Consider the following 25256-nt stretch of genomic DNA (forward strand, 5'->3'; position numbering starts at 1 on the left):
AGCAGCAGAAATAGATTAAAAAAACACATCGATACAAGAAAGAATCTTTGTTTGGGCTTAGTCTGCATATTAACAATAATATGTAGTTACTCTACTTTGTGAAACATAATGTGGTTGTGGGAATAGCTATTTAAATACTGTGACAGAGCATTCCTAACCAGGACTTTTCACTCAAGCTACCCTAAAGCCCTCATTCATGCTGAATATTTTACTTCTATGTGACTTTCTATAGGGTTGATAATGGTTTTCTATTTTGCAGGTTTTCATTCATGTTCTACATATTTTTTTCAATTGTGCGTAACATGAACTCCTTATAACCTACCTATTGTTTCAGGGGACTTTTTAGAATAAGTTGTGTGTTATGTGTTAGGAATAACACTATTTCTGGCAATTATATTACTCTTATCCTCCAGTTTTCATAATTTTCCCTCTACAGGCTTTCTCTAATTTTCAGTTGTCACCAAGATAGTGAGTGGAGAGTAGCGCTATGATGTTTTACATACAGAGTACACACAGACTTGATATATTCCTTCTCTCTTTTATCTCTGTAGCACTCCCTTGGAAACGGCAGCAGCATGTAAAACATCTTACAGCTGTACTGAGCAGTGCAACTGTGAATTCAGCACTGAAGTGAGATAAACACATATTAGAAACCAGCAGCATAGGTCTTTGTGTGAATGTACCTTTCTTACTCTGCTTCTCACTATTCTCCCTTCTCTTCCCCTAAACATTGCTGTTCTTATCCCCCACAACAAGTTAAAACTACTTGGTCTGATTTGTAGTCATTCTCTCCCACCCTGCTTTTGGTGTACCAGTCCAATATGTCAAGGAGCTGTCTTGATTCTCATGATCTGTAATTTAGTATCCACTCTTCTTCAGTGGGCAGCTACTCTTCATCAGAACTCTGCCTGCACCACAGGTGGTGAAATTTTCTTTCCCTCACTTCCAAGCATGTATTATGGCAGCCTTTGTCTAATGACTTGACTGCTCTGAAATTAATTCTTGCCTCTGTTATTCCTGTGTGCAGTTTGAAAGACAAAAGAGCAGGAGCAGAGAGACAAAAACTCACCCCAATTCCTGGAAGCCATCTTGAAGGAAGGTACCAGACTGGTTCCAAAACACAATGTTTTTATGAAATAAATATGTTTTTTCCACTTATTTTTACATGGTTTTGCAGCACCCATATACTTTCTGTACCTATTCATTCGTTAATGAAATCCAACTTGGTGTCACTCCTATTAGAGACAGATTACACTTGACAACAGGCAGTGGGCAGCAAATTGTACACAAGGGAGACACATAATGGCCGTCACTTTGTATTAATTTTTGGGGGATAAAACAACATATCATAATTATTACACAATTTGATCTGCAGATTTCAAATTAAGTACATTTTCTATGAAATGAGATGAAGTTGTCTTAATATACAGAAACCACTTAAGCAGCTCACTATGAATATAACTAGATGATGAACAGATTAGATAGTGACAAATATTATTGGTTTACATATATACTATCATTATTGTTATTATTGCAGAGTATTCAAGTGTATCTATTGCACTATAGAAATTCGAAATTGTAGCTTCATATTTTGTCCTTTGCTCCTGCCTAATAGTGTAACTAGGCAACAAGTTGAAATAGCCATTTTCTTGGATGCATATGTATCAGCGGTACCACAAAAAGAATCTTGACTCTAATGTGTGCACATTTTTCTGGTCATTGTATAGAGGAATTCTCTGTTTTTGAGATGTAGCTTGCACAAAAATGAAAGGACACTGAGAGCAGATAGTTCATAATACTGTAATTTAACATCTCCATTCCTACAACTCCTTTGTTATTCATGGTGGTATTGTATGCACGGTTAATTCCAAATTTTCCTAAAAGACACCCATAGTTACTCTTTTGAACCATGCTACATGCTATATTGTGTAGATAAAGATATGTTCGTACTAATACTGCAGAGTTGAATAGCGACCACCAGTCACAATTGACATTAGCTTAGAAGAATATTACATAGAATACATGGGGGCCTTTCTACCCTTTGTTATTGGTATCAATGTAATACTACTGACTAAGACATCAACTATAGCTTAGTTCTTTAATATATTATGTTCATGAACCACACCTGTTATACCATATAACAAACATATTGTGCCCGAATCATCAAAGCTTTCTCGCCAGAATTCTGCAACATCCGGTGTCTTCACACCAGTGTCTCCCAACTCCACCAAAATGGGCGGAGTTTGGGTGGGATGACGGCATGGTGACGGCCGCTCGTCAAATTCATGATGAGAGGCGGCATTCGCTTTTCCACAAATCTTACTCTAACGGGCTAATGTAAGATTTGTGGTGAGACTCACACAGAGTTGCATGCCACTCGTCCGACACTCCTGATTCATGAAGAGGCTGTAAGGTGGCTACCGGACACATATTTGAAGGGAAATATGAAGCACAGAGGTCGTTGTCCTCTGTGATGTAAACCTGGAGTAATGCTCTAGTGCACATTATACTAAGAGGCTTGTTTTGTGTATCTGGGTCAGGTTTACGGGCAGCTGAGAGATGAGCGGGTCTGGCTGCCCACATACCCTACCTCTTTGTGTGGTTTACATGATAAAATGGAGCCTTGTTTGTTTCACTCATGGCCTGTTTGTGGAGGTAAGAAGACCTCCTGTGTGATGTCTCCAGACTGAGCTAGTATGCTGGATGCGGCCCAGCCTATGTGTCCTGGACTGTCTCTAAAGTGAAATTGCTGAAACTGTTTACTGTGTTTTGCCTGCACCGAAAGACCATTTATTTTCCTTTGCTTGTGGCATGGTTTATGAAGCACCAATAAACCAGCCTGGATATTTAAATGGAAGCAGTTCCTGTGTTACCTCAACATGCACCCAAGTGAATAGCATTCCCACAAGGCATACACCTCTTCATGGATCAGGGCAGGAGTGTCTGACTCCAGCATACCCTCTAATCAAGAGCAGCATGAACAACGCCATTCTTGATTAATAGGGCCATTGTGTTTATATTATTTGGCTGAGGAGAATAAGCACTCTTTTCTGGCAGCATCCCATCTCCTAGTAGAAAAAAGTGAAATTATTTTAAAAGCCTATCAGGAGAGCCCCATATATTTTTGATAATTGACGAAATCTGCCAAAATCAACTGTTTCGGTCACCTTTTATTTAATGTGTGATCAGCTGAAAACAGGATGCTTTTAGCCTAGAAAATAGGTTGGTTCTGTTCCTTTTATACTGTATTATAAAAACATTTTTACTCTGATTTTTAGACATTCTCTCCCACCCTGTTGTCTGCACTGATTATTCACTCTCAAAAACTGCTCAAATCTATCTTTAAAGTAAAACGTACGTCACATTTTTCATGTGCAATTGGACACAAAATGCAAAAAGGGCCTGCAGAGCAGAATAAAATGCTTTTTTTTTTATTAGTGTTTTTTCACCTCTCCTTTGTGGATATTAGTGATGAAATTATTTGACACCTAGACAGATAATTTTTTTAAGTCCAAGTGGGCATTACCAGAGAGATTTCACTTAGAGGCATGTACTTCTTACTCTTTTTGATGCTAACCAATCATAATCAGGCAGCAACACACTGGGGAATGAAAAACATAATGAAACAGTCTGCTCTCCTCACTGCAGAGCATGAATACATGTGCTGGAGCGCAGCAGACCTGAGTGTGATTAGCAGCTTTCAGTTTTCATCTCCAGCAGTGTGGTGGGCAGTCCTGCAGAGTTCAGTCTCATTACAAACACTTCTAGTAATTCTCCTCTCACAGTGCTGCCAGCTCTGCCAATCAGAGAGAAAAGTATGTAGACCAGGGCACAATCAAATAAATCAGAATCAGCCTAGCACATAGAAAAATGCCATAAACATGAAAGATGAATGCAATTGCATAGGGATCACTATATAAAAATATTTTATTATTAATGACAAAAGAGCACAAAAAACACTCTAATTTAAACCGTTAAAAGGCCAAAAGGCTATGTGTGCGAAGAACTAGCTCTGCCAATCATAAGCAGGCATCCACATACAAGAGAAAAAGAGCATGTCCACCATAACTTAGATCAGATTTCTCACTGTGTGAAATGTAATCATCCTGTTCTGATCTCCTGCCCTAACCTCCAGCATAGTCGTACACTCGAGAGTTTTCATGCAAATAATCTTTAATGATTGTTCAACACAAGTGCAAGTGGCGGACAAAGTGAAGGCATATACCAAGAAGTGACTCTAACATTTCAACCCACTCTGGCCTTGATCAAATTCAAAGGAAAAGAGGTCCAAATGCCACATGGAGATCCCAGTAGCGACAGGCATATAGCAAGTTCCTTGTTAAGGGTGGTTGTCAGGGTGCTCCCGCTCCTCCAGTAAGCATGTCTGAGCTCAAACCTGAGTGGGTTAAAACATTAGTCACTTTTTTGTATATGCCTTCACTTTGTCCGCCACTTGCACTTGTGTTGAACAATCATTAAAGATTATTTGCATGAAAACTCTTGAGTGTGCGGTGAAATAATTTATCTACAATATGATCCCAGAGTTTGCTACTCCCATCCACCGGAACCTCTTCCTCCCGCTGTGTGCACGCCATCATCTTTGATACTAACCTCCTGCATGAGTCAGTGTAGGGAGTGGGAGGTAGTGCATCTGAGTTTAGTTGGATCGCGTTATAAACCCCTCTATTAGTTCTCCTCCTTTCTTAGTAGGGTCACCTCTGTTGTGCTGCCCATCCACACAAACTATTTGGAGAGGTCAGTAATCAAACTTGTGTCTATGCTCAGGCAACTTGGCACTTTGCAATGGGACCGGAGAAGTCATTATCTTTCATGAAGGAGTAATCTGCCTAATTTCACTCACTGCAGATCAAGTACAAATTGAGCACAACAGACATAAGTGGAATACTGACACTTTGATCTCTCAGCTCTGGGCAGACAGTGTGGGGGCAAGGCAGTACACCAGAGCTGACCATGTTATGACAAGAGGAAAGCTGATAGAGGGTTTGTAATGTGACAGAGCTACACTTAGCGGTGCTGCCACCCCTTACATACACACACAGTCTGTGTTTAATGAGAGATCAAATTACAACTGCCACCTAGAATAGTCCATGTAGAGTGTAGATGGCAAAACTTAAGGGGAGAAAGAAGCAAAGTACACAAAGAGAGCTTCTGTGGCTTTCTTGTGACTAAAGGTACCTTCACACTAAACAACTTTGCTGCGATAACGATAGCGATCCGTGACGTTGCAGCGTCCTGGATAGCGATATCGTTGTGTTTGACACGCAGCAGCGATCTGGATCCTGCTGTGATATCGCTGGTCGTTGCTGAAAGTTCAGAACTTTATTTGGTCGTCAGATCGGCGTGTATCGTTGTGTTTGACAGCAAAAGCAACGATGCCAGCGATGTTTTACAATGGTAACCAGGGTAAATATCGGGTTACTAAGCGCAGGGCCGCGCTTAGTAACCCGATATTTACCCTGGTTACCATTGTAAAAGTAAAAAAAAAAACAGTACATACTCACCCTCTGATGTCTGTCACGTCCCCCGGCGTCCGCGCTGCTGCTCAGAGCTTCCTGCACTGAATGTGTCAGTGCCGGCCGGAAAGCAAAGCACAGCGGTGACGTCACCGCTGTGCCCTGCTACTGCCGGCGCTTACACAGTGCAGGGAAGCGGACGCCGGGGGACGCGAATGTAAGTATGTAGTGTTTGTTTTTTTACATTTACACTGGTAACCAGGGTAAACATCGGGTTACTAAGCGCGGCCCTGCGCTTAGCAACCCGATGTTTACCCTGGTTACCCGGGGACTTCGGCATCGTTGGTCGCTGGAGAGCTGTCTGTGTGACAGCTCTCCAGCGACCACACAGCAACGCTGCAGCGATCGGCATCGTTGTCGATATCGCTGCAGCGTCGCTTAGTGTGAAGGTACCTTAAGTATGCAGAGGGGAATTAGGTAAAATATGCAAAATACAACTCAGATAATAACCAAAAATAGTGTTATTCCTTTTACCTGGCAACACATTCTAAAAAGTCACCCAAATCCCTCTGCTGTTTATTCACCTGTATAAATGAATAAACCTGACACTAAATTGTACACTTTTTAATATGTTTATTTTTTTTCCAGAGTAATTGGCACATCGGAAACTCCAATTATCATAGTTGGGAATAAGAGGGACTTACAAAGAGGCCGTGTAATTCCACGTTGGAACGTGTCCCACCTAGTGAAAAAGACCTGGAAATGTGGCTACATTGAATGCTCTGCAAAGTATAACTGGCACATACTGCTACTTTTCAGTGAACTACTTAAGAGTGTTGGCTGTGCTAGGTGCAAGCATGTACATGCTGCAATACGCTTTCAAGGGGCATTACGTCGCAACCGATGTTCTATCATGTGATGGCACAGCACCCACTTTTATGGAAATACAATAATAATGTGGTTCCATGCCATGGTTTTCGGGATTTACTATGAACATTAACCACTTGCCCAGCAAAACAACTTTAATTGCAGTGATCAAGGTTTTCCACATTGTAAGCATTAATGTGAAGTCACGGAATAGCACTCCCTTTCTTGTTTTCACTGGGAAGTGGGGATATAATGACCTTTTCTGTGATAACCCAGATTACCTTTTTTAACTATTTTGTGAACAAGATTAATAGCAGCATAATACTGTTCTTGCTTAGTTCTTCTTTTTCACTAGATAACAAATGACCTTAGATTCAATGGTCTGTGCTTTGATTCCTAATTGCTACCTTAAATTTAGTGGATCTCAGCTAAACTTCCAGTCTATGTTCTATGTCCTAATTTGTATGGATTCCAATATTGACTTCAAAGATGAGATATGAAAATGGAACCACTTGTAGCTAAATATTAAACCTCAGGCAGATAGACCCTCATTCTTGGGTCGCCATAATATCTTTGGCTATCTGTGCTGTTTTTATCTCACTCTTCCTTTTCTTCTTACAGGGTAACAGTTGCTAAAAACTAATTCTTATAGATGTCTACAAGATAACATTATTGGTTATTGGAACTATGCATCATAGTTGTCATTTTATTTTTAATGCATAAGCACATTGTTCATGGAAACCGTCAGCATCACCAGGTTAACTTTTATTCCAATAGTCAAACCTTATTGTTATTGCATTTATTATAGTCTTGTCTTTGCTAGAAGATCAGGTAGAACATTGCTGTGAGATGTTTTACCATTCGGTCAGGCAGCAGAGGGCTCTTTTGTGGTGAACGTAATTGTATTTTGTTGCCTTTTCTTACTATCACCTATATATAGAAATATATAATTTGTATCAGCACAATAAAATAAAGCCACCTTCCAGAGCCAGGCCTTGTAATTAACCTACAATGGCTTGGTGATATCAGTGCAGTTCCTTGTGTTTATGGAATGTGTTAGTCTCGTTGTATTCGTCTACACGTTGTCTTACCGGTCACTTTTACACCTCACAAACAGTTAAAGAATAATCTGCATGTGATGTGAATGGCACAACAATGATCTCAAGATCTAGAAAACTAGTTCCACCTCTTCCGTTAATTCTACTCTTTTCATCCACTTAGTATTAATAATGACTCGAGCGCCTACCAGTTTATCCACATATTAATATGTATTCATTGTGATTGCTTGGCTGCTAATTGTTTGGCAGAACGGAAGGTTTCCATCAACCTCCAGCTGTATGAAGTGCTGTACAGTCTTCATCACAGTCGGAACTTTTGCATATTTAACTAATTTGTAAAATTACAGAGTAATTTCATTTCAGATAGCCTCTGCTCTTCAGTTGGATAATCGGCTTCCACCATCTTTACATGCAGTGTTTTTCGTTGTATTTTGTTTTGCATTTTTTTATTAAAGATTGTAGTGAAATATTAGATTTGAAGAACTAGGCAGTTAAATTGAGGATGGTGATACTTATTTGTAATCCGATATGCATGTTGTTTCGGACACTAGAAGGGTTGTCCAGCCTTAGGCTACAAGTCTGCAGTCACTCTGTGTCACTGCAGACTTGTGAATCCTCACACTGCGCACTGTGCAGATTCTTTTGTGCCGGCACAGGGATTTGACCGCAATTATGTGATTTGCATACTTCCAGACATATTGGGACTAGACATGCATTGAACGAGGCCACGAACGTCTAGTTGGCACGTGACCGTATGCATGCAAATCACATGCACCTGCCTCCGGCACCGGAGAATCCTCACAGCTCGCAGAGTGATTGTAGTCTAAAGCCGCACAACCTCTTTAACTCAGACCTTCTTCAGGTTCATGAACCGCAGTGGGGAGCACCACGTACATTAATGTGAATGTTGAAATGAATATCAATACATATCACCTCAATTTAATCACAGAGTGTTTAGTTCTTCAGATCTGCTATAACAGTTATAGCCTCACTATTCCACCACCTACTCTGAGTGCCGAAATTGAGGTAATATATTAATAAACACATTACGAACAATTTGATTTGGATAAGGCATTTTGAGGAATTTATTTATTTTTTATGCGTGCCTTTTTTTTTTCAAAACTTAGCATGATCTAAGTATTGCATTTTACCTATAGGTTTCTGCATAGGATATGAAAAATGCCTGGAAAAATGCATGTTACATGTGTAACAAAATAAAAGACCCTGCCAAAATGTATGATTAAAAACACTATGGAAAACATTCTAAATTAATGGCATGTTTTACAAGCCTAAAAAAGTGAGTGAATAAAGCCTGGTCAAGAAATGTTTGATTAATTTTTATCAAAAATGATAAAAATATTGATGAATATTGATTTGCAATTTTATTGGTGGCCAGTGACACAGATTTGGAGATCTGTACTTTGTCACTTACCCTGCTCTCTATTCTTAGTGACATTATTATTTTACAGGGCTATAAATGTAAGATAAATTAAAATAAACTGTTGATGCAATGATATGTTTAGCCAAAATTTTAATTAATGTAGAAAATTTTAAATGAATAAATTTTGTATTGTTATATTGTTTTTATGTTATTCTTAACTATGTGAGAAGTAGATAATAAAACCCTTTTGCCTCTACAATAGCTCACAGACATTGAAAGGTACACTATGATGCCCTTGATTGTACTGAATCATAATACACCCATGTGTAGGAGAACATATAGCAAGTGATCAGTAGTAACCCTTATTAATGTTCACTTGACAGGGCGTCTGAGATAGGAGGTGTGTTTCTTTATTATTGCAAATACACATGTTTTGTTATACACATGTTTATTTCCTTTGTGTGTATTGTAACAAAACAAGAACATTTAGAAAAAAAAGGCATATTGGACATCGTTTCACACAAATCTCCAATTGGGCCAGACAAAATCGTTGCCACTTTTACAAATTTGTGGGTAAACAACTTTGCACATGATGCTCGTTCAAACTCACCTATGGCAAGTAACAGGTGTAGGCAATATTAAAATCACACCTGAAACTAGATAAAAATGGGAGAAGTTGACTCAATCTTTGCATTGTGTGTCTGTGTATGGCAAACTGAGCATATAGAACAGAAGGAGGAGAAGAAACTGTCTGAAGACTTGGGAACCAAAGTTGTTAAAAATATCAACAATCTCAATGTTACAAGTCCATCTCCAGAAATCTTGATGTTCCTTTATCCACAGTGTGCAACATAATCAAGAGGTTTACAACCCATGGCACTGTAGCTAATCTCCCTAGACATGGAGGGCAGAGAAAAATTGATAAGAGGTTGCAACACAGGGTAGACCGGATGGTGGATAGGCAGCCCCAATCAAGTTCCAAAAAAATTCAAGCTGTCCTGCATGCTTAGCATGCATCAGTGTCAGCGCCAATGATCTGTCCACATTTGAATGAAATTAAATGCTTTGGCAGGAGACTCAGGAGGACCCTACTACTGACACAGGGACATAAAAAAGATAGACTGCAGTTTGCCAAAATGTAAGTGGTTAAACTAAAATGTTTCTTGGAAAGTGTCTTATGAACAGATGAGGCCAAGATAAAGCTTTTTAGTAAAGTGCATCATTCTACTGTTTACCGAAAACCGAATGAAGCCTACAAAGAAAAGAACACAGTACCTACAGTTAAATATGGTGGAGGTTCAAATATGCTTTGGAGTTGTTTTGCTGCCTCTATCACTGAGTGCCTTGACTATGTGCAAGATATCATGAAATGTGAAGATTACCAAAGGATTTTGGGTTGCTATGTAGTACCCAGTGTTAGAAAGCTGGGCTTGCGTCCAAGGTCATGTGCCTTCCAGCAGGACAATAACCTCAAAAATACTTCAAAAAGCACCCAGAAATGTATGGAAACAAAATGCTGGAGAGATATGAAATGGCCAGCAATGAGTCTGAATCTAAATCCCATTGAACACCTGTGGAGAGAGCTTAAAATTGCTGTTGGGAGAAGGCGCCTTCAAATGTAACATACTAACATAGTTTTTAAGGTTGAAGGAAGACTATAAGTCCATCTAGTTCAACCCATATCCTAACCTAACATGCCCTAACATATTGATCCAGAGGAAGGCAAAAAAAAAAAAATGCGGCAAAGAGTAAGCTCCACATTGGGGAAAAAATTCCTTCCTGAACAGAAGACGTGTGAAAGACCTGGTGCAGTTTGCAAACGAAGAGTGGTCCAAAATTCCAGTTGAGTGTAAGACGCTTACTGATGGTTATAGGAAGTGATTGATTGCAGTTATTTATTCCAAAATTATTCCAAATGGTGTACAACAAAATATTAAGTTAAGGGTGCCAACTATTTTGTCCTGCCCATTTTGGAGTGTTTGCAGGAAATGTTGTCTAATTTGCGTTTCTTCCTGTGTTGTTCCAGTACACACAAAGGAAATAAACATGTGTATAACAAAACATGTGTAATTGCAATACTTTTCTGGGAAAAAAACTTCATTTTCTGGAACAATTTCAAGGCTGCCATGACTGTATATGTGTTGAAAATACCTGATATTCATTTTTTTGTTACTGGTTAATCTGTGCCTTATAATGATTATGATACACTTGTGTTTATACAGTGCCTTGCGAAAATATTTGGCTCCCTGGAACTTTTCAACCTTTTCCCACATATAATGCTTCAAACATAAAGATACCAAATGTAAATTTTTGGTGAAGAATCAACAAGTGGAACACAATTGTGAAGTTGAATGAAATTTATTGGTCATTTTAAATTTTTGTGGAAATTCAAAAACTGAAAAGTGGGGCTTGCAATATTATTTGGCCCTATTACTATTGTTGGTGATATCAATCAAATGTTCTGAAATATGTGTTTTCAAATTACATGAGGTACACCCAAACTAAATTTTATCACAAAGGAGCACCTAGTAGCATAAATAACATTTTTAGCGTTGCAATTTATGAATTATTTGACATTATAACTTGGAGTATTATCATGATTTGAAAAATTGGAACATTTGAGTGCCTGTTTGCATGTTTTGAATCGCTTGGCACCACACCGAAAAATGTTTTAAAACTGATCCAAGTCTGCTTGGAAGAATGAGAACCAAAACAACTAGGTGAAAGAATGTTGTTCAGTGAAGGTGCGTTTCTCACAACCACTCCTCAGCCGGACTGCAAGATAGAAGCAAGAGCATCGTCTTCTAATAATAATGGTAAGTGTTTGTGTATTGTTTTTCTAAGGCCAGAGTCACACTACCGTATAAAACATTGCATAGCACTCGGCCCAGTGTTACTCTATGGGGCAGCTCATATCTGCGATTATTTTCTCATGCCGATGAACGAACAATAGCAGCATGCTGTGATTGACTGCGAGACTCTGCTCACTCACACCCATACAAGTCTTGGGATATCACCCAAGTGCAGTGCTATATACGCCGGCAGCAGAGGAGATGGAGAAATTATTTATTCGTCTCCTCCACAGCTGTGCTCCGATCCTGTCATGTGAGAGCAGTACAAACAAACACGGCACTCATACAAAATTTGAGATATAGGTGCTCAAGTAGAGTATCCAGCCCGTCATATACCAGTAGAGAAAAACTTGGCACTCAAAAAATTATGCAAAAAGAAGTTCATTTATTGGCATCCAAAAACATGTTAGATAGTTAAACGTTTTCTGCCCCTGAATGGACCTTCATCAGAACATGGTGAAGACGAGGAGAGAATCCAATAAGACCTGATTCAGAAGAAGATTCTATATTCCACTCTATGTGGTGACACTTCAATGGGATTGGATGCCTAAGTGATGCTCACGGAATTGCATGGAGCAGCGTGTCTGGGGTATGCGACTACCATCGCTGTTGATAAGCGATAAGCAATCACCCGGTCCGGGACATGTGACATACAGGCTTTTGAACCTACTTATGGATATCTCTTGAACAATACCCTTCAGACTTAACAAATTGCACCACCTGGGAAGATAAAATCCCTGTCTAGAAGAGATTACCTACTGAATGCAATTGTCGTGAAAAAGGCCTGTTTGGCCTAAACGCGTTGACACTCAAAGGTTGCTCTTCTGTTTTGAACTGTAATAAAAGAAATTTTGTTTGCATCCAAAAGGAGTGTGCAATTAATATATATTCTATATATGCTTGCTAAATCTGTCCGCCACCACCCAAATGACAGACAGATGAGTCCATGGTCTATCAGGAATTGGCAATGGCACCAATTCCATGGACGGCTGGCTATGGGAGTTCTTGGCATGAGCACATACATCACAGGATGACACAAACTTCACCACATTTGAGGCCAACGAGGACCACCAAAACAACCTTAGAGACAGCTTTACGAGTAGCCAAGATTCCAGGATGCCCACTCAGGGCTGAATCATGAAACTCCCATAGTATCCTGAGACAAAATTGAATGGGCACAAAGAGCTTATTACCTGGCAATGACGGAGGGGCAAGAGATTGGGCCTCACGAATCTCCCACTCCAATACTGAAGATATCCCAGCCACCACCACACCGTGCTGAAGAATGGAGGAAGGAGGTTCAGGATGTGATATTGGGTCCAGTCTATGAGACAAGGCATCACCCTTGACATTTTTAGAACCGGGTCAAAAGGTAATAGAGAATAGAAACCATGGGAAGAAAAGTGACCATCTCGCTTGTCTAGGTGTCAACCTTTTACTAGACTCGATGTACGCCAGATTCTTATGATCTGTAATTACAGTGATTCGAAGGACCGCCCCCTCCAAAAAAATGCCTCCATTCTTCAAATGCCAGTTTAATGGCTAGTAACTCTCTGTTACCTACATCATAGTTCTTTTCTGCAGAAGAGAATTTCTTTGAGAAGAAGGCACAAGGTCTTAAATTTGTCAAAGTGGTAGGTCCCTGGGACAATACTGCCCCCACCTCCCTGGTGTCCACCTCCACAATAAATGGTTCAAATGGATCTGGTTGAATCAATATAGGGGCAGACATGAAATATTTCTTTCACTCCAAAAATGCCACTGCGGCTGGAGCAGGCCAACTCTTGATATTAGACCCCTGTCGGGTCAAATCAGTGAGGGGGTTTGACAATTTGAGAAAACCACCTTATAAGTTTCCTATAATAATTAGTGAATCCCAAGAACCACTGAAGGCCTTTAAGATCTCTGGGTTGCACCCAGTTCACAATGGCTTGAACCTTTTTGGAGCCCATACAAAACCCCTCAGCAGACAAGATGAACCCCAGAAAGGACAATTCCTGAACCAAAAACAAACATTTATCTGGTTTAGCAAAAAGACAGTTCTCCCGGAGCCTCTGGAGAACAGCATGCAAATGACTTATGTGGGCCTGCTTCTCCGCAGAATACACCAGAATATCATCTAGATAAACTACCATTAAGTAAGCACCCAAGAAAGTCAGAAAAGACATGGTTGATAAAATTCTGGAAAACTGCTGGTGCATTAGACTGAAAGGCATAACCACATTTTCAAACAACCCTTCAGAGGTGAGGAATGCGGTTTTCCACTCCTCCCCCTCCCGTATACGGATAAGATTGTATACCCCTCGGAGATCCAATTTGGAAAATCACTTGGCCCCAGACAATTGGTTATATAAATCAGGGATGAGTGGGAGGGGGTAAGTATTCCTCACAGTTATTTTATTTACCGTATATACTCGAGTATAAGCCGAGAATTTCAGCCTATTTTTTGGGGCTGAAAGTGCCCCTCTCGGCTTATACTCGAGTCATGGTCGGCGGGTGAGGGGGAGCGACGACTGTCAAATACTCACCTGCTCCTGGCGCGGTCCCTGCATGTCCCATGGTCTCAGGCGCCGGCACCTTCTTCCTCTGTTCAGTGCTCACGTGGTACATTCATTACTGTAATGAGCGGTACAAGTGACCGCTGAACAGCGGAGGAAGCTGACGGCTCCCGAAGACCATCTGTCTGGGAGAAGCTGCCAGGGACCGCGCTGGGAGCAGGTGAGTATTTCATATTCACCTTTCCCCATTCCATCGCCGCTCCATCTTCCGCGTCCTCTGCAGTGACTGTTCAGGTCAGAGGGAGCAATGACATATTAGTGTGCGTGCCGCCCTCTGCCTGAACAGTCACTGCGGAGAGATGGGACGCTGAGGAGCAGCGGGCAGCGACGAGAGGTGAGTATGTCATTTTTTTTTTTATTGCAGCAGCACTACATGTGGCACATTTTTATATGGAGCATCTTATGGGGCCATAATGAACTTTATGGAGCATTATGTGGTACATTTTTATATGGAGCATCTTATGGGGCCATAATCAACATTTGTGGAGCATTATATGGGGCAAATGTCTCTATGGAGCATCTTATGGGGCCATAATCAGCATTTGTGCAGCATTGTATGGGGCAAATGTCTCTAAGGAGCATCTTATGGGGCCATAATCAGCATTTGTGCAGCATTGTATGGGACATAATAGTCTATGGAGCATCTGATGGGCCCATAATCAGCATTTGTGGAGCATTATACAGGGCAAATGTGTCTATGGAGCATCTTATGGGGCCATAATCAGCATTTGTGCAGCATTATATGGGGCAAATATCTCTATGTAGCATCTTATGGGGCCATAATCAGCATTTGTGGAGCATTGTATGGGGCAAATGTCTCTATGGAGCATCTTATGGGTCCATAATCAGCATTTGTGCAGCATTATATGGGGCAAATGTCTGTATGGAGCATCTTATGGGGCCATAGTCAACATTTGTGCAGCATTATATAGGGCATATTTTAATATGGAGCATCTTATGGGGCCCATCATAAATTTTATGGAGCATTATATGGGGCATATCTTGTATGGATCATCTTATGGCCCATCGTGAACTGTATGGAGCATTATATGGTGCTCCCGATTCAATATGGATGTTCAAAAACACTTAACCTACTGATGTCTCTATTAATTTTACTTTTATTGGTATCTATTTTTATTTTTAACATTTACCGGTAGCTGCTGCATTTCCCACCCTAGGCTTATACTCGAGTCATTAAGTTTTCCCAGTTTTTTGTTGCAAAATTAGGGGTCTCGGCTTATACTCGGGTCGGCCTATACTCGAGTATATACGGAAACTCTCGAAAATCGAGGCATGGACGCAACCACCATCTTTTTTTTTTTTACAAAAAAAGAACCCAGCAGCCACAGGACACACCGAGGGGCGAATATGCCCTTTACAGAGACTCTCAGAGATGTATTCTTTCATGGCGACTCGCTCAGGACCAGACAGATTATACAAACAGGCCTTGGGCAATTTAGCATCGGGAATAAGGTCAACAGTACAATCAAATGGGTGGTGTGGTGGTAAAATCTCAGCCTCTTCTTCGGAGAACACATTCTCAAAGTCCTTCAGGTACTCCGAAATACCCTCCAGACTGACGGATGAGATAGACATAGTAGTAAGACAATTTTCAGAACAAGTACGTCCCCACTTAACAATATCCCGGGACCCCCAGTTAATCTAGCTATACACTAGTAACCAAGTAAACCCTAACACCAGACCAGCAGGGAGATTATCCAAGACAAAACATGACATATGCTCCTGGTATAGGGCCCCCACCTTGAGGATGAATTCAGAAATAAAATAGACACCGTCCTTGATGAGGTGTGTAGAATCAATGGCCACAATCTTCATGGGAGTCTCCAACCTAACTGTCCCTAACTTAAAGCTGGCCACCAGTTTAGAGTCAATCAGGTTCAGGGATGATCCACAGTCCACAAAAGCCGAAGTAGGAGTAAAACAGTTCTCAACACCAAGTTCCACTTTTAACAGTACTTCAAGGAATGAGGAAAAAGGTACCTGTGCATGTGGGCAACCTCCTTGATAGTTACCCAGACTTATGCATTTCCCGACACCTTGGGAGTAGGAGGACAGGAGGGACAGTCCTTCCAATGTCCTGAGGCACCGCAGTAAAAGCAAAGTTTACCCTCCAGTCAACATCTCGATGGCGATGGCTCAAAAGGTTGTTAGGGTTCTGGCTTAACCAGAAGGAAAGGAGCCTCCCGATGCACAACTCCTCTCTCCTGTAACCTCCAATCCATGCAAACAGCCCAAGTCATGGCCTCTTCCAGAGAGCTGGGAGGAGGATGGAGAGCCAGAGCATCCTTTAAATGATCAGACAGCCTGCTCTGGAACTGACACCTGAGTGCTGAGTCATTCCATGACACCTCTGGGGACCATCCCCGAAACTCTGAACAGTACAATTCAGCAGAGAGCTTTCCTTGAGATAAACCCATAATAGTGTCCTCTGCCAATCTGACTCGATCTGGTTCATCATAGATGAGGTTCAGAGCCTCAAAGAACCTGTCCACAGACATTCTCTCAGGGGCAGTCGGAGGTAAGGAAAAAGCCAATGACTGTGGACCATCCCTCAATAAAGATATTATTATTTATTGTTATAGCGCCATTTATTCCATGGCGCTTTACATGTGAGGAGGGGTATGCATAATAAAACAAGTACAATATTCTTAAACAATACAAGTCATAACTGGTACAGGAGGAGAGAGGACCCTGCCCGCGAAGGCTCACAATCTACAAGGGAGATATAATTATCCCCACCCACTGCCTCTCATCCCCTGAAGATCAGGGTCTAAGGGAAAATAGTAGTTTGCAACCCTCCCTGAACATGCGGAACTTATCCTTCTCACCAGAGAATGTGTCGGAGTTTCACCGAAGGTTCAGGAGAGTGCAGAGACACGTCTATCACCTCACCAGACTTACTGACCGAGGGTGTCCCCTGGGCTATCTTATCTGTCCCAGCCATCTTCCTCTGCACCTGCTTCTAGTAAGTAACCGAAGCCCTGTGCTCTACAGATAACTCCTGCATCATCTGAGTAAGGTTAGCCACTTGGTCCACCAGAGTACGGAGCGGATCCATACCAGAGAAAGGAAAAAAAGGGCAAGATCCCCTTTAAATGCTGGGGTCAGTGATAATGTAATGCAACCGCAAGGCAGTTGCACGCAGCCTCCACCAGGGGGCACAGGTAAGGAGGGAAAAGGTAGCACTCACTGTGTAGCACCACAGTGCAAAGCGAGGACTGCCACTAGGAGGCGGCAGAGTAGTCAGACAGGCCGGTCAGCAACAAACAGGAAGACGAAGTACCAGAAGTCACAGCAATGACACCCCCAACTTCCTTATTTGTGCCCAAGTCTCTATCTGCACTATCCTCCCCTCCTATAAAATGAATACCCTCCCCCCTAATCCCTAGTTTAAACACTCCTTCAACCTTCTAACCATTTTCTCCCCCAGCACAGCTGCACCTTCCCCATTGAGATGCAGCCCGTCCCTAGCGTAGAACCTGTAGCCAACAGAGAAGTCGGCCCAGTTCTGCAGGAACCCAAACCCCTCCTTCCTACACCAATTCTTGAGCCACTTATTAACCTCCCTAATCTCCCGTTGCCTCTCTGGTGTGGCACGTGGTACAGGCAGTATTTCGGAAAATACCACGTTGGAGGTCCTTGCTTTCAGCTTGCAGCCTAATTCCCTGAAATCATTTTTAAGGACTTTCCACCTACAGTGGGGCAAAAAAGTATTTAGTCAGTCAGCAATAGTGCAAGTTCCACCACTTAAAAAGATGAGAGGCGTCTGTAATTTACATCATAGGTAGACCTCAACTATGGGAGACAAACTGAGAACAAAAAATCCAGAAAATCACATTGTCTGTTTTTTTATCATTTTATTTGCATATTATGGTGAAAAATAAGTATTTGGTCAGAAACAAACAATCAAGATTTCTGGCTCTCACAGACCTGTAACTTCTTCTTTAAGAGTCTCCTCTTTCCTCCACTCATTACCTGTAGTAATGCCACCTGTTTAAACTTGTTATCAGTATAAAAAGACACCTGTGCACACCCTCAAACAGTCTGACTCCAAACTCCACTATGGTGAAGACCAAAGAGCTGTCAAAGGACACCAGAAACAAAATTGTAGCCCTGCACCAGGCTGGAAAGACTGAATCTGCAATAGCCAACCAGCTTGGAGTGAAGAAATCAACAGTGGGAGCAATAATTAGAAAATGGAAGACATTCAAGACCACTGATAATCTCCCTCGATCTGGGGCTCCACGCAAAATCCCACCCCGTGGGGTCAGAATGATCGCAAGAACGGTGAGCAAAAATCCCAGAACCACGCGGGGGGACATAGTGAATGAACTGCAGAGAGCTGGGACCAATGTAACAAGGCCTACCATAAGTAACACACTACGCCACCATGGACTCAGATCCTGCAGTGCCAGACGTGTCCCACTGCTTAAGCCAGTACATGTCTGGGCCCGTCTGAAGTTTGCTAGAGAGCATTTGGATGATCCAGAGGAGTTTTGGGAGAATGTCCTATGGTCTGATGAAACCAAACTGGAACTGTTTGGTAGAAACACAACTTGTCGTGTTTGGAGGAAAAAGAATACTGAGTTGCATCCATCAAACACCATACCTACTGTAAAGCATGGTGGTGGAAACATCATGCTTTGGGGCTGTTTCTCTGCAAAGGGACCAGGACGACTGATCCGGGTACATGAAAGAATGAATGGGGCCATGTATCGTGAGATTTTGAGTGCAAACCTCCTTCCATCAGCAAGGGCATTGAAGATGAAACGTGGCTGGGTCTTTCAACATGACAATGATCCAAAGCACACCGCCAGGGCAACGAAGGAGTGGCTTCGTAAGAAGCATTTCAAGGTCCTGGAGTGGCCTAGCCAGTCTCCAGATCTCAACCCTATAGAAAACCTTTGGAGGGAGTTGAAAGTCCGTGTTGCCAAGCGAAAAGCCAAAAACATCACTGCTCTAGAGGAGATCTGCATGGAGGAATGGGCCAACATACCAACAACAGTGTGTGGCAACCTTGTGAAGACTTACAGAAAACGTTTGACCTCTGTCATTGCCAACAAAGGATATTTTACAAAGTATTGAGATGAAATTTTGTTTCTGACCAAATACTTATTTTCCACCATAATATGCAAATAAAATGATAAAAAAACAGACAATGTGATTTTCTGGATTTTTTGTTCTCAGTTTGTCTCCCATAGTTGAGGTCTACCTATGATGTAAATTACAGACGCCTCTCATCTTTTTAAGTGGTGGAACTTGGACTATTGCTGACTGACTAAATACTTTTTTGCCCCACTGTACCTCTAACTTTGTCATTTGTGTCAATGTGCACCATGACCGCTGGGTCCTCACCAGCCCCTCCCAGTAATCTGTCCACCCGATCAGCGATGTGTCGGACTCGAGCGCCAGGTAGGCAGCACACCGTTCGACGATCCCTGTCTTTGTGACAGATTGCCCTATCTGTTCCCCTAATAATTGAGTCCCCCACTACCAGCACCTGTCTGGCCTGCCCTGCTCTCCTATTTCCCTCCTTACTGGAGCAGTCACTCCTCCGGCTTTCAGAGGACATGCCTGGCTGCAGCAGTGCTACCCCTGTACTGGCACCCCCCTCATCTGCCAACTTAGCAAACTTATTGGGGTGAGCCAGATCAGGACTAGCCTCCCTGGCACTCTTCCGTCTACCCCGCTTTCTAACTGTCACCCAGCTTGCTACTTCACTGTCCTGCAGCTCCATCCTACCATCCCCTCCCTCATCTATCCCATTGAGCGTCTGCTCTGTGAACAGAAGACTCCTCTCCATATTGTCAATGGATCTCAGTGTTGCCAGCTGCACATTTAGATTCAGAATCTGGGCTTCCAAATGCTCAACGTGCTCACATCTCGCACAGCAGTATGCACCCTCGACCGGCTGATCAAGGACTGCATACATGAGGCAAGATGTGCACTGGATGGCATTAACAATTGTGGAGCACATTTCCTAATGGGGATTGCACCAGACAAAAGCGTTAAATAAAAAATAAATGCAGAGTATCAATAAAACACAGATAGCAATTCAGTAATTCCTCCCTTGGAAACTCCCTGAATCCAAAGTCACTGATCACAAGTCACACTTACCGCCGTTCACACTTATGCTCAGGTCACACTCAGCTCGTTCACACTCGCTAAGCTGAAGATTTATAGATATTTTTTTTTCTCTTTCCCCTCAGCAGCAATCCACCTTGCTGTTCAATGCACTTCCAAAAAGGACAAAATACTGACAGACCAGGTGACACTTAGATTGAACAGGTGGACTTCCTTTCACTAAGAATGTGACTTGTGAAGGTAATTGCTTGCACCAGAAATTTTTAGGGGCTTCATCGCAAAAGGGGTGAACACATATGCACATAACAATTTTCAGTTATTTGATCTCATAAATTTAATTTAAGTCTGTATTTTTCTCACTTCACTTCAACACCTTAGACTATATAGTGTTGATGCATCACACACAAATCAAATTGCAAAAATATTTAAACACAGGTTGTAATGTAACAAAATAGGCTAAAAAGGGAGGATGAATACTTTTGCAAGCCACTATATAATTGTAACCTTAGAAAGTTGAATTTAGAAGCAACACGATTATACATTTTATTCTATCAAATTGAATCATGTTTATAGATTCAATCCACATTTAAGAACTTTTTCGTAATATTTGCAAACAAACCAGGCAGACCACTGAATTGAATCATGTATATTAAAATATAGTTCATTCCAAATAGTAAGCTATTTCCCATTGGCAGATGTAACTTTTTACTGTGGCTATAGCAGGTAGGAAAGTCAGTAGATTTTTTACAGTACTTATGCTACTCAGTTTACTATTATTTTATTTATCAAAGGTCAAAACATTTTAGTAAGATTCCTATATTTCCTAAACATTGTTTTACTGTTAATAGAGGATTTAGAAACTTCTGTAGAAATGTATCTTACAGTGGGACAGTGCCATCTACTGGTTTCATTTAATAAAACAACTGAAGTACCTGCTGTCACTTGTTGATAGCTGTAGTGCAAAGGTTTATTAGTATATCCGAGCTGCCTAAACTGTGATCACAGAATATTTTTTTCCTATCAGAAATATATAATACATTTTGAAAGGGAATGGTCAATGGTAAGTTGAACTTCTAATACTCGTGTGCATTCTTAAAACAAACTACAGTATCTACTGATCTTATTTATGTGCAGAAAGCACATGAATGCATTTTACATGAAAAAAAATAGAAAGTTCATATGAGTATATGATGTTAGACATTGTAGTAACATGGTCCATAGAATGTTCAGTGGGGATCATGCTTACACCTTGCTTTGTTCCAGAAGTCACTTTTGGGCTTGGAACGGCTCATCTTCCACCATGAGACCCCACCACCCTAAGGCCGGTTTCACACGTCAGTGGCTCCGGTACCTGTAGTGACAGTAGTGACAGTTTTCTCGCGTACCGGAGACACTGACACACGTAGACCCATTCAAATGAATGGGTCTATGCACATGTCTCCGTGTTTTCACGGACCGTTTGGCCGTGTGCAAAACACGGAGACATGTCCACTTTTCTCTGGCAGCACGGTCCGCAAAGCATCCCGCACACGGAGAACAGTGTGCACTCTCCTCCGTGTGCACGTACCGCCCAATAGGAGAAACAGCGCTACAGTAAGCGCTGTCCCCCCTGCTTGTGGTGCTGAAGGCGGCATTCATCTCTTCTGTCCTGCTCGGCTGAAAGCAGCGCTTGCAGAACAAAAGAGATGAAAAATTACGTTTTGTTTTTTTTTCTTTAATAAAGTTTGGGGGTCACCTCCCGCCTCCCACCCCTCCCCACCCCCTGTGCGCCCACCCGCTTGCAGAGAAATACTCACCCAGCTCCCGCGATGCCTCCTCTCAGCACCGGCTGCTTGTCCTGTGTGAGCGGTCACGTGGTACCGCTCATTGCAGTGATGAATATGCGACTCCCCAAACTTTATTTTTAAAGGAAAAAAAAAAAAGTCATTTTTCATCTCTTCTGTTCTGCAAGCGCTGCTTTCAGCCGAGCAGGACAGAAGGGATGAATGCCGCCTTCAGCACCACACGCAGGGGACAGCGCTTACTGTAGCGCTGTCTCTCCTGCACGGTCCGTGTGGTCCTCAGGCGGCACGCGGGCGGCACACGGCTGCCGCACGTGTGCCACACTGATGTGCCATGTGAGCACACGGACACGGATAACTCCGGTACCGTTTTCTCCGGTACCGGAATTATCTGGACGTGTGAGACTGGCCTAAGGTAGCGGAATCACTGCTAAATTGGTTGGAGAAATTCTACTGACTTAACTGCATTGTGGTATCACAAACATTTATTTTCCTCTACATATCCCAATTTTCACTTAAATAAAATGTGATGTAACCAATTTTACTCCCTTTGACTTTATTTGCATATTTGTCACTGACCAAGTATTGAAATTAATTTCCCAACAAAACCAATTTGTATGCAGGACAGTTTATTTCACAAAAACACACATCTAAATCCTTTTCTTGGTGGTGGATCCCCACAAGTGTTTTCTTTTTCTCTTGTTATCAAATGAATTTGCTATGCAATGATACCCACTTTACTACATCGGATCAAGTATATTGCTGGGGCTGAAGGAATGGCACATGCCTTGGGTACTGGGTGACAAACAATTAAACTGACTTTTCTATGGTGTTTAGGCACCAAGCTCAGGAGGAGCTATAACATATATGCAACTTCAATAGTTGCACAGGGACTGCTGTCACCTCGAAATTAGCTTCCTACTGTCAATTACATTGTGTGTGCAGTATGAATTTCATGGCTCACAATTACTGGAAGGTTGTCACAGGATCGCTGCTTACAATAGGTGCTATTGGAGTTCATGTCCTCTTCCTCTCTAAAGAAGCAATTAACAGATTGTTAGAAATCTATAAGGGGTGCTCTATGATGAGCTATTGAGTCACAGAATTATAGAATGTTAGAGCTGTAAGGGACCCCCAGGGTCATTATGTCCATCCCCCTGCTCAGTGCCGGATTCACCAAACCTTCTCAGACATGTATCTATTCAGCCATCGTTTGAAGACTTCCATTGAAGGAGAACTCACCACCTCTCGTGGCAGCTTGTTCCACTCATTGGTCACCACCCTCACTATCAAAAAGTTTTTTCTAACCTGTATCTTCTCCCTAATTGGATACAGGAGTGTAACACCCCAGGTAACCGGATGTTACAGTGGCATTGCTTTCTTCACGGGGAGAGTGATGTCATGCTTGGAAGCGAGGAAGGATCCCTTTAACAGGTATTCAGCACATACAACACCATTCTGACTCCAGGCCAGAAGGGGGAGCTCTACACCTGACTTCAGGGAAGCTGCTCTCTCTGGTCGGGAGGAGGAGTTAGTTGCTAGGCAGTTGGTGAGAGGAGAGCGAGGAGTGAGGAAGGAAAGCTGGGGCCGTGCAGGCTATTGATTCTGCAGCTCCTGGGAAGGAAAAAGAAAGCAGAGCAACTTGTAAAGAGACTGAAAGGAGGAAGGAGAAGAGAAGAGCTGGAGAGGGAAGTTGTGACTGAACTTCCTTCACGCTGAGCGCATATACCGGTAGCCGGCAGACCGAGGTTGTGGGAGTAACATCATGCCCCACGGCAGAAACCGGCCGACAACTAGATTTCAAGTTACCTGTCCACCATTAACACCTGAGGACACAGTAACAGATAGAGCCCGGGTTGTGATAGAGATCCTGTAAAAAAGCTTGAGTTACCTGTCATACGGGTTAGTGTCCTACCTAAAGGGAGACAGAGAACATGAGGACTTTGTGTGAGGCCTAAGGCAGCAAGGGACTACAACAACACAGTGCTAGAAGGAAGGCTTCCAACTCCACCTGGTTAGGGGGATTCCTGAGACACTTCCAAGCCAGCTGGACCACCACCAGCACATGTAATTCGGTACCCTGGACTGTGGCTGCCTGAATCATTCAGTAAAGAGACTGCAACCCTGTGTCCTCCGTTTCTTTGTACACCACCTACCACCTGTCCCTGCTACACCGGGAGCCCTGGGGACCCAGCTTCACCTGTGGGAAGTCATACCATCCCTGCTGCCATAACATCACCCCAGTGGACCCCTTTAAGCAGCATCGGTCATCCCTGACCAAGTACCACAGGTGGCATCACAAACTATTATTTAACTAACCCCTTTAAAGACCGTCCCTTTAACATGGGCGCCCAGGGCCACGGACTGGGTCATTGCCACTGTGACACATCCCTTTAAGGAACAGACCCGGTACCGAGTACCTTACGGCCCTGGCGGGTGTTCCATTTTGGCATAACGAACAGAATGGATCGACCCAGCAAATGGGTCTTGTGCTCCTAAGAGACTGTGCTTTATTGAGAAACTACAGAGATTTTATTAAATTTTGTACCAGAGACTTTAATAGGTTTCTAAATCATCGCCATAACTGCGTGACACGGTGCGCGCCAAAGAATATTCAAAAATTGCTGCCAAAAATTGCCGCCATTACAGCACCACATGACGCGCGGGAAAGAGGGGGTGTGCCGTCGTGGGCGGCACCGAGAAGAAAGCGTGAAGTGAAGCTCTGGCACTCTGTTATGAGCGGGTGGAAAGCAGGAAGTCCCAACTTGGAGACAAGGAGTGCTTCCAGCCCACCGACGGAGCAGCCACCAATCAAGGAAATAGAGCCCAGGGCCTGGCTGAAGTTAACAGGGGGCAAAAGGAACATGCCCAGCCCGGGTGGAGATGCAGCACCGGCAGTAGATGCAGCCGCAGCCCGCATGATACCACCAGACTAAGCGGTGGCTGCAGCTGCAGGCCCCATTATGCCAGTAGGCCCCGCGGTGACCACAGTCCCTGTAAACCGGCCGGACCCAGCCACAGCTACAGCCCCCATAATGCCGTTATCCATCCCCTGTATAACGGGAGCGGCCTGGTTGCCACAATATTTGGGGAAGCCCCACACACTGACTTTAAAGAAAGACTCTGCAGACCTACATCTCCAGATCCAGGAACTGACCAAAAGTGTGGCTGCACTAGCCA

The 25256-nt window shown here is 42.7% G+C and overlaps 1 protein-coding gene across 4 annotated transcripts in view; it reads left to right on the forward strand.

Moving 5' to 3' along the window:
• The window catches only part of RASL10B (RAS like family 10 member B), a 215214-nt gene extending 206179 nt beyond the window's left edge, over positions 1 to 9035 (forward strand). For all 4 annotated transcript variants that reach the window (XM_077296262.1, XM_077296264.1, XM_077296263.1 and 1 more), the window contains one exon: positions 6123 to 9035. In XM_077296262.1, the coding sequence (XP_077152377.1) occupies positions 6123 to 6393 (271 nt within the window). In that variant the 3' untranslated portion in view covers positions 6394 to 9035. The remainder of the gene's footprint in view (positions 1 to 6122) is intronic.
• The last annotated feature ends 16221 nt before the right edge of the window (positions 9036 to 25256 follow it).

Source organism: Ranitomeya variabilis, chromosome 3 (assembly GCF_051348905.1).
Source record: "Ranitomeya variabilis isolate aRanVar5 chromosome 3, aRanVar5.hap1, whole genome shotgun sequence".
Classification (NCBI taxonomy): domain Eukaryota; kingdom Metazoa; phylum Chordata; class Amphibia; order Anura; family Dendrobatidae; genus Ranitomeya; species Ranitomeya variabilis.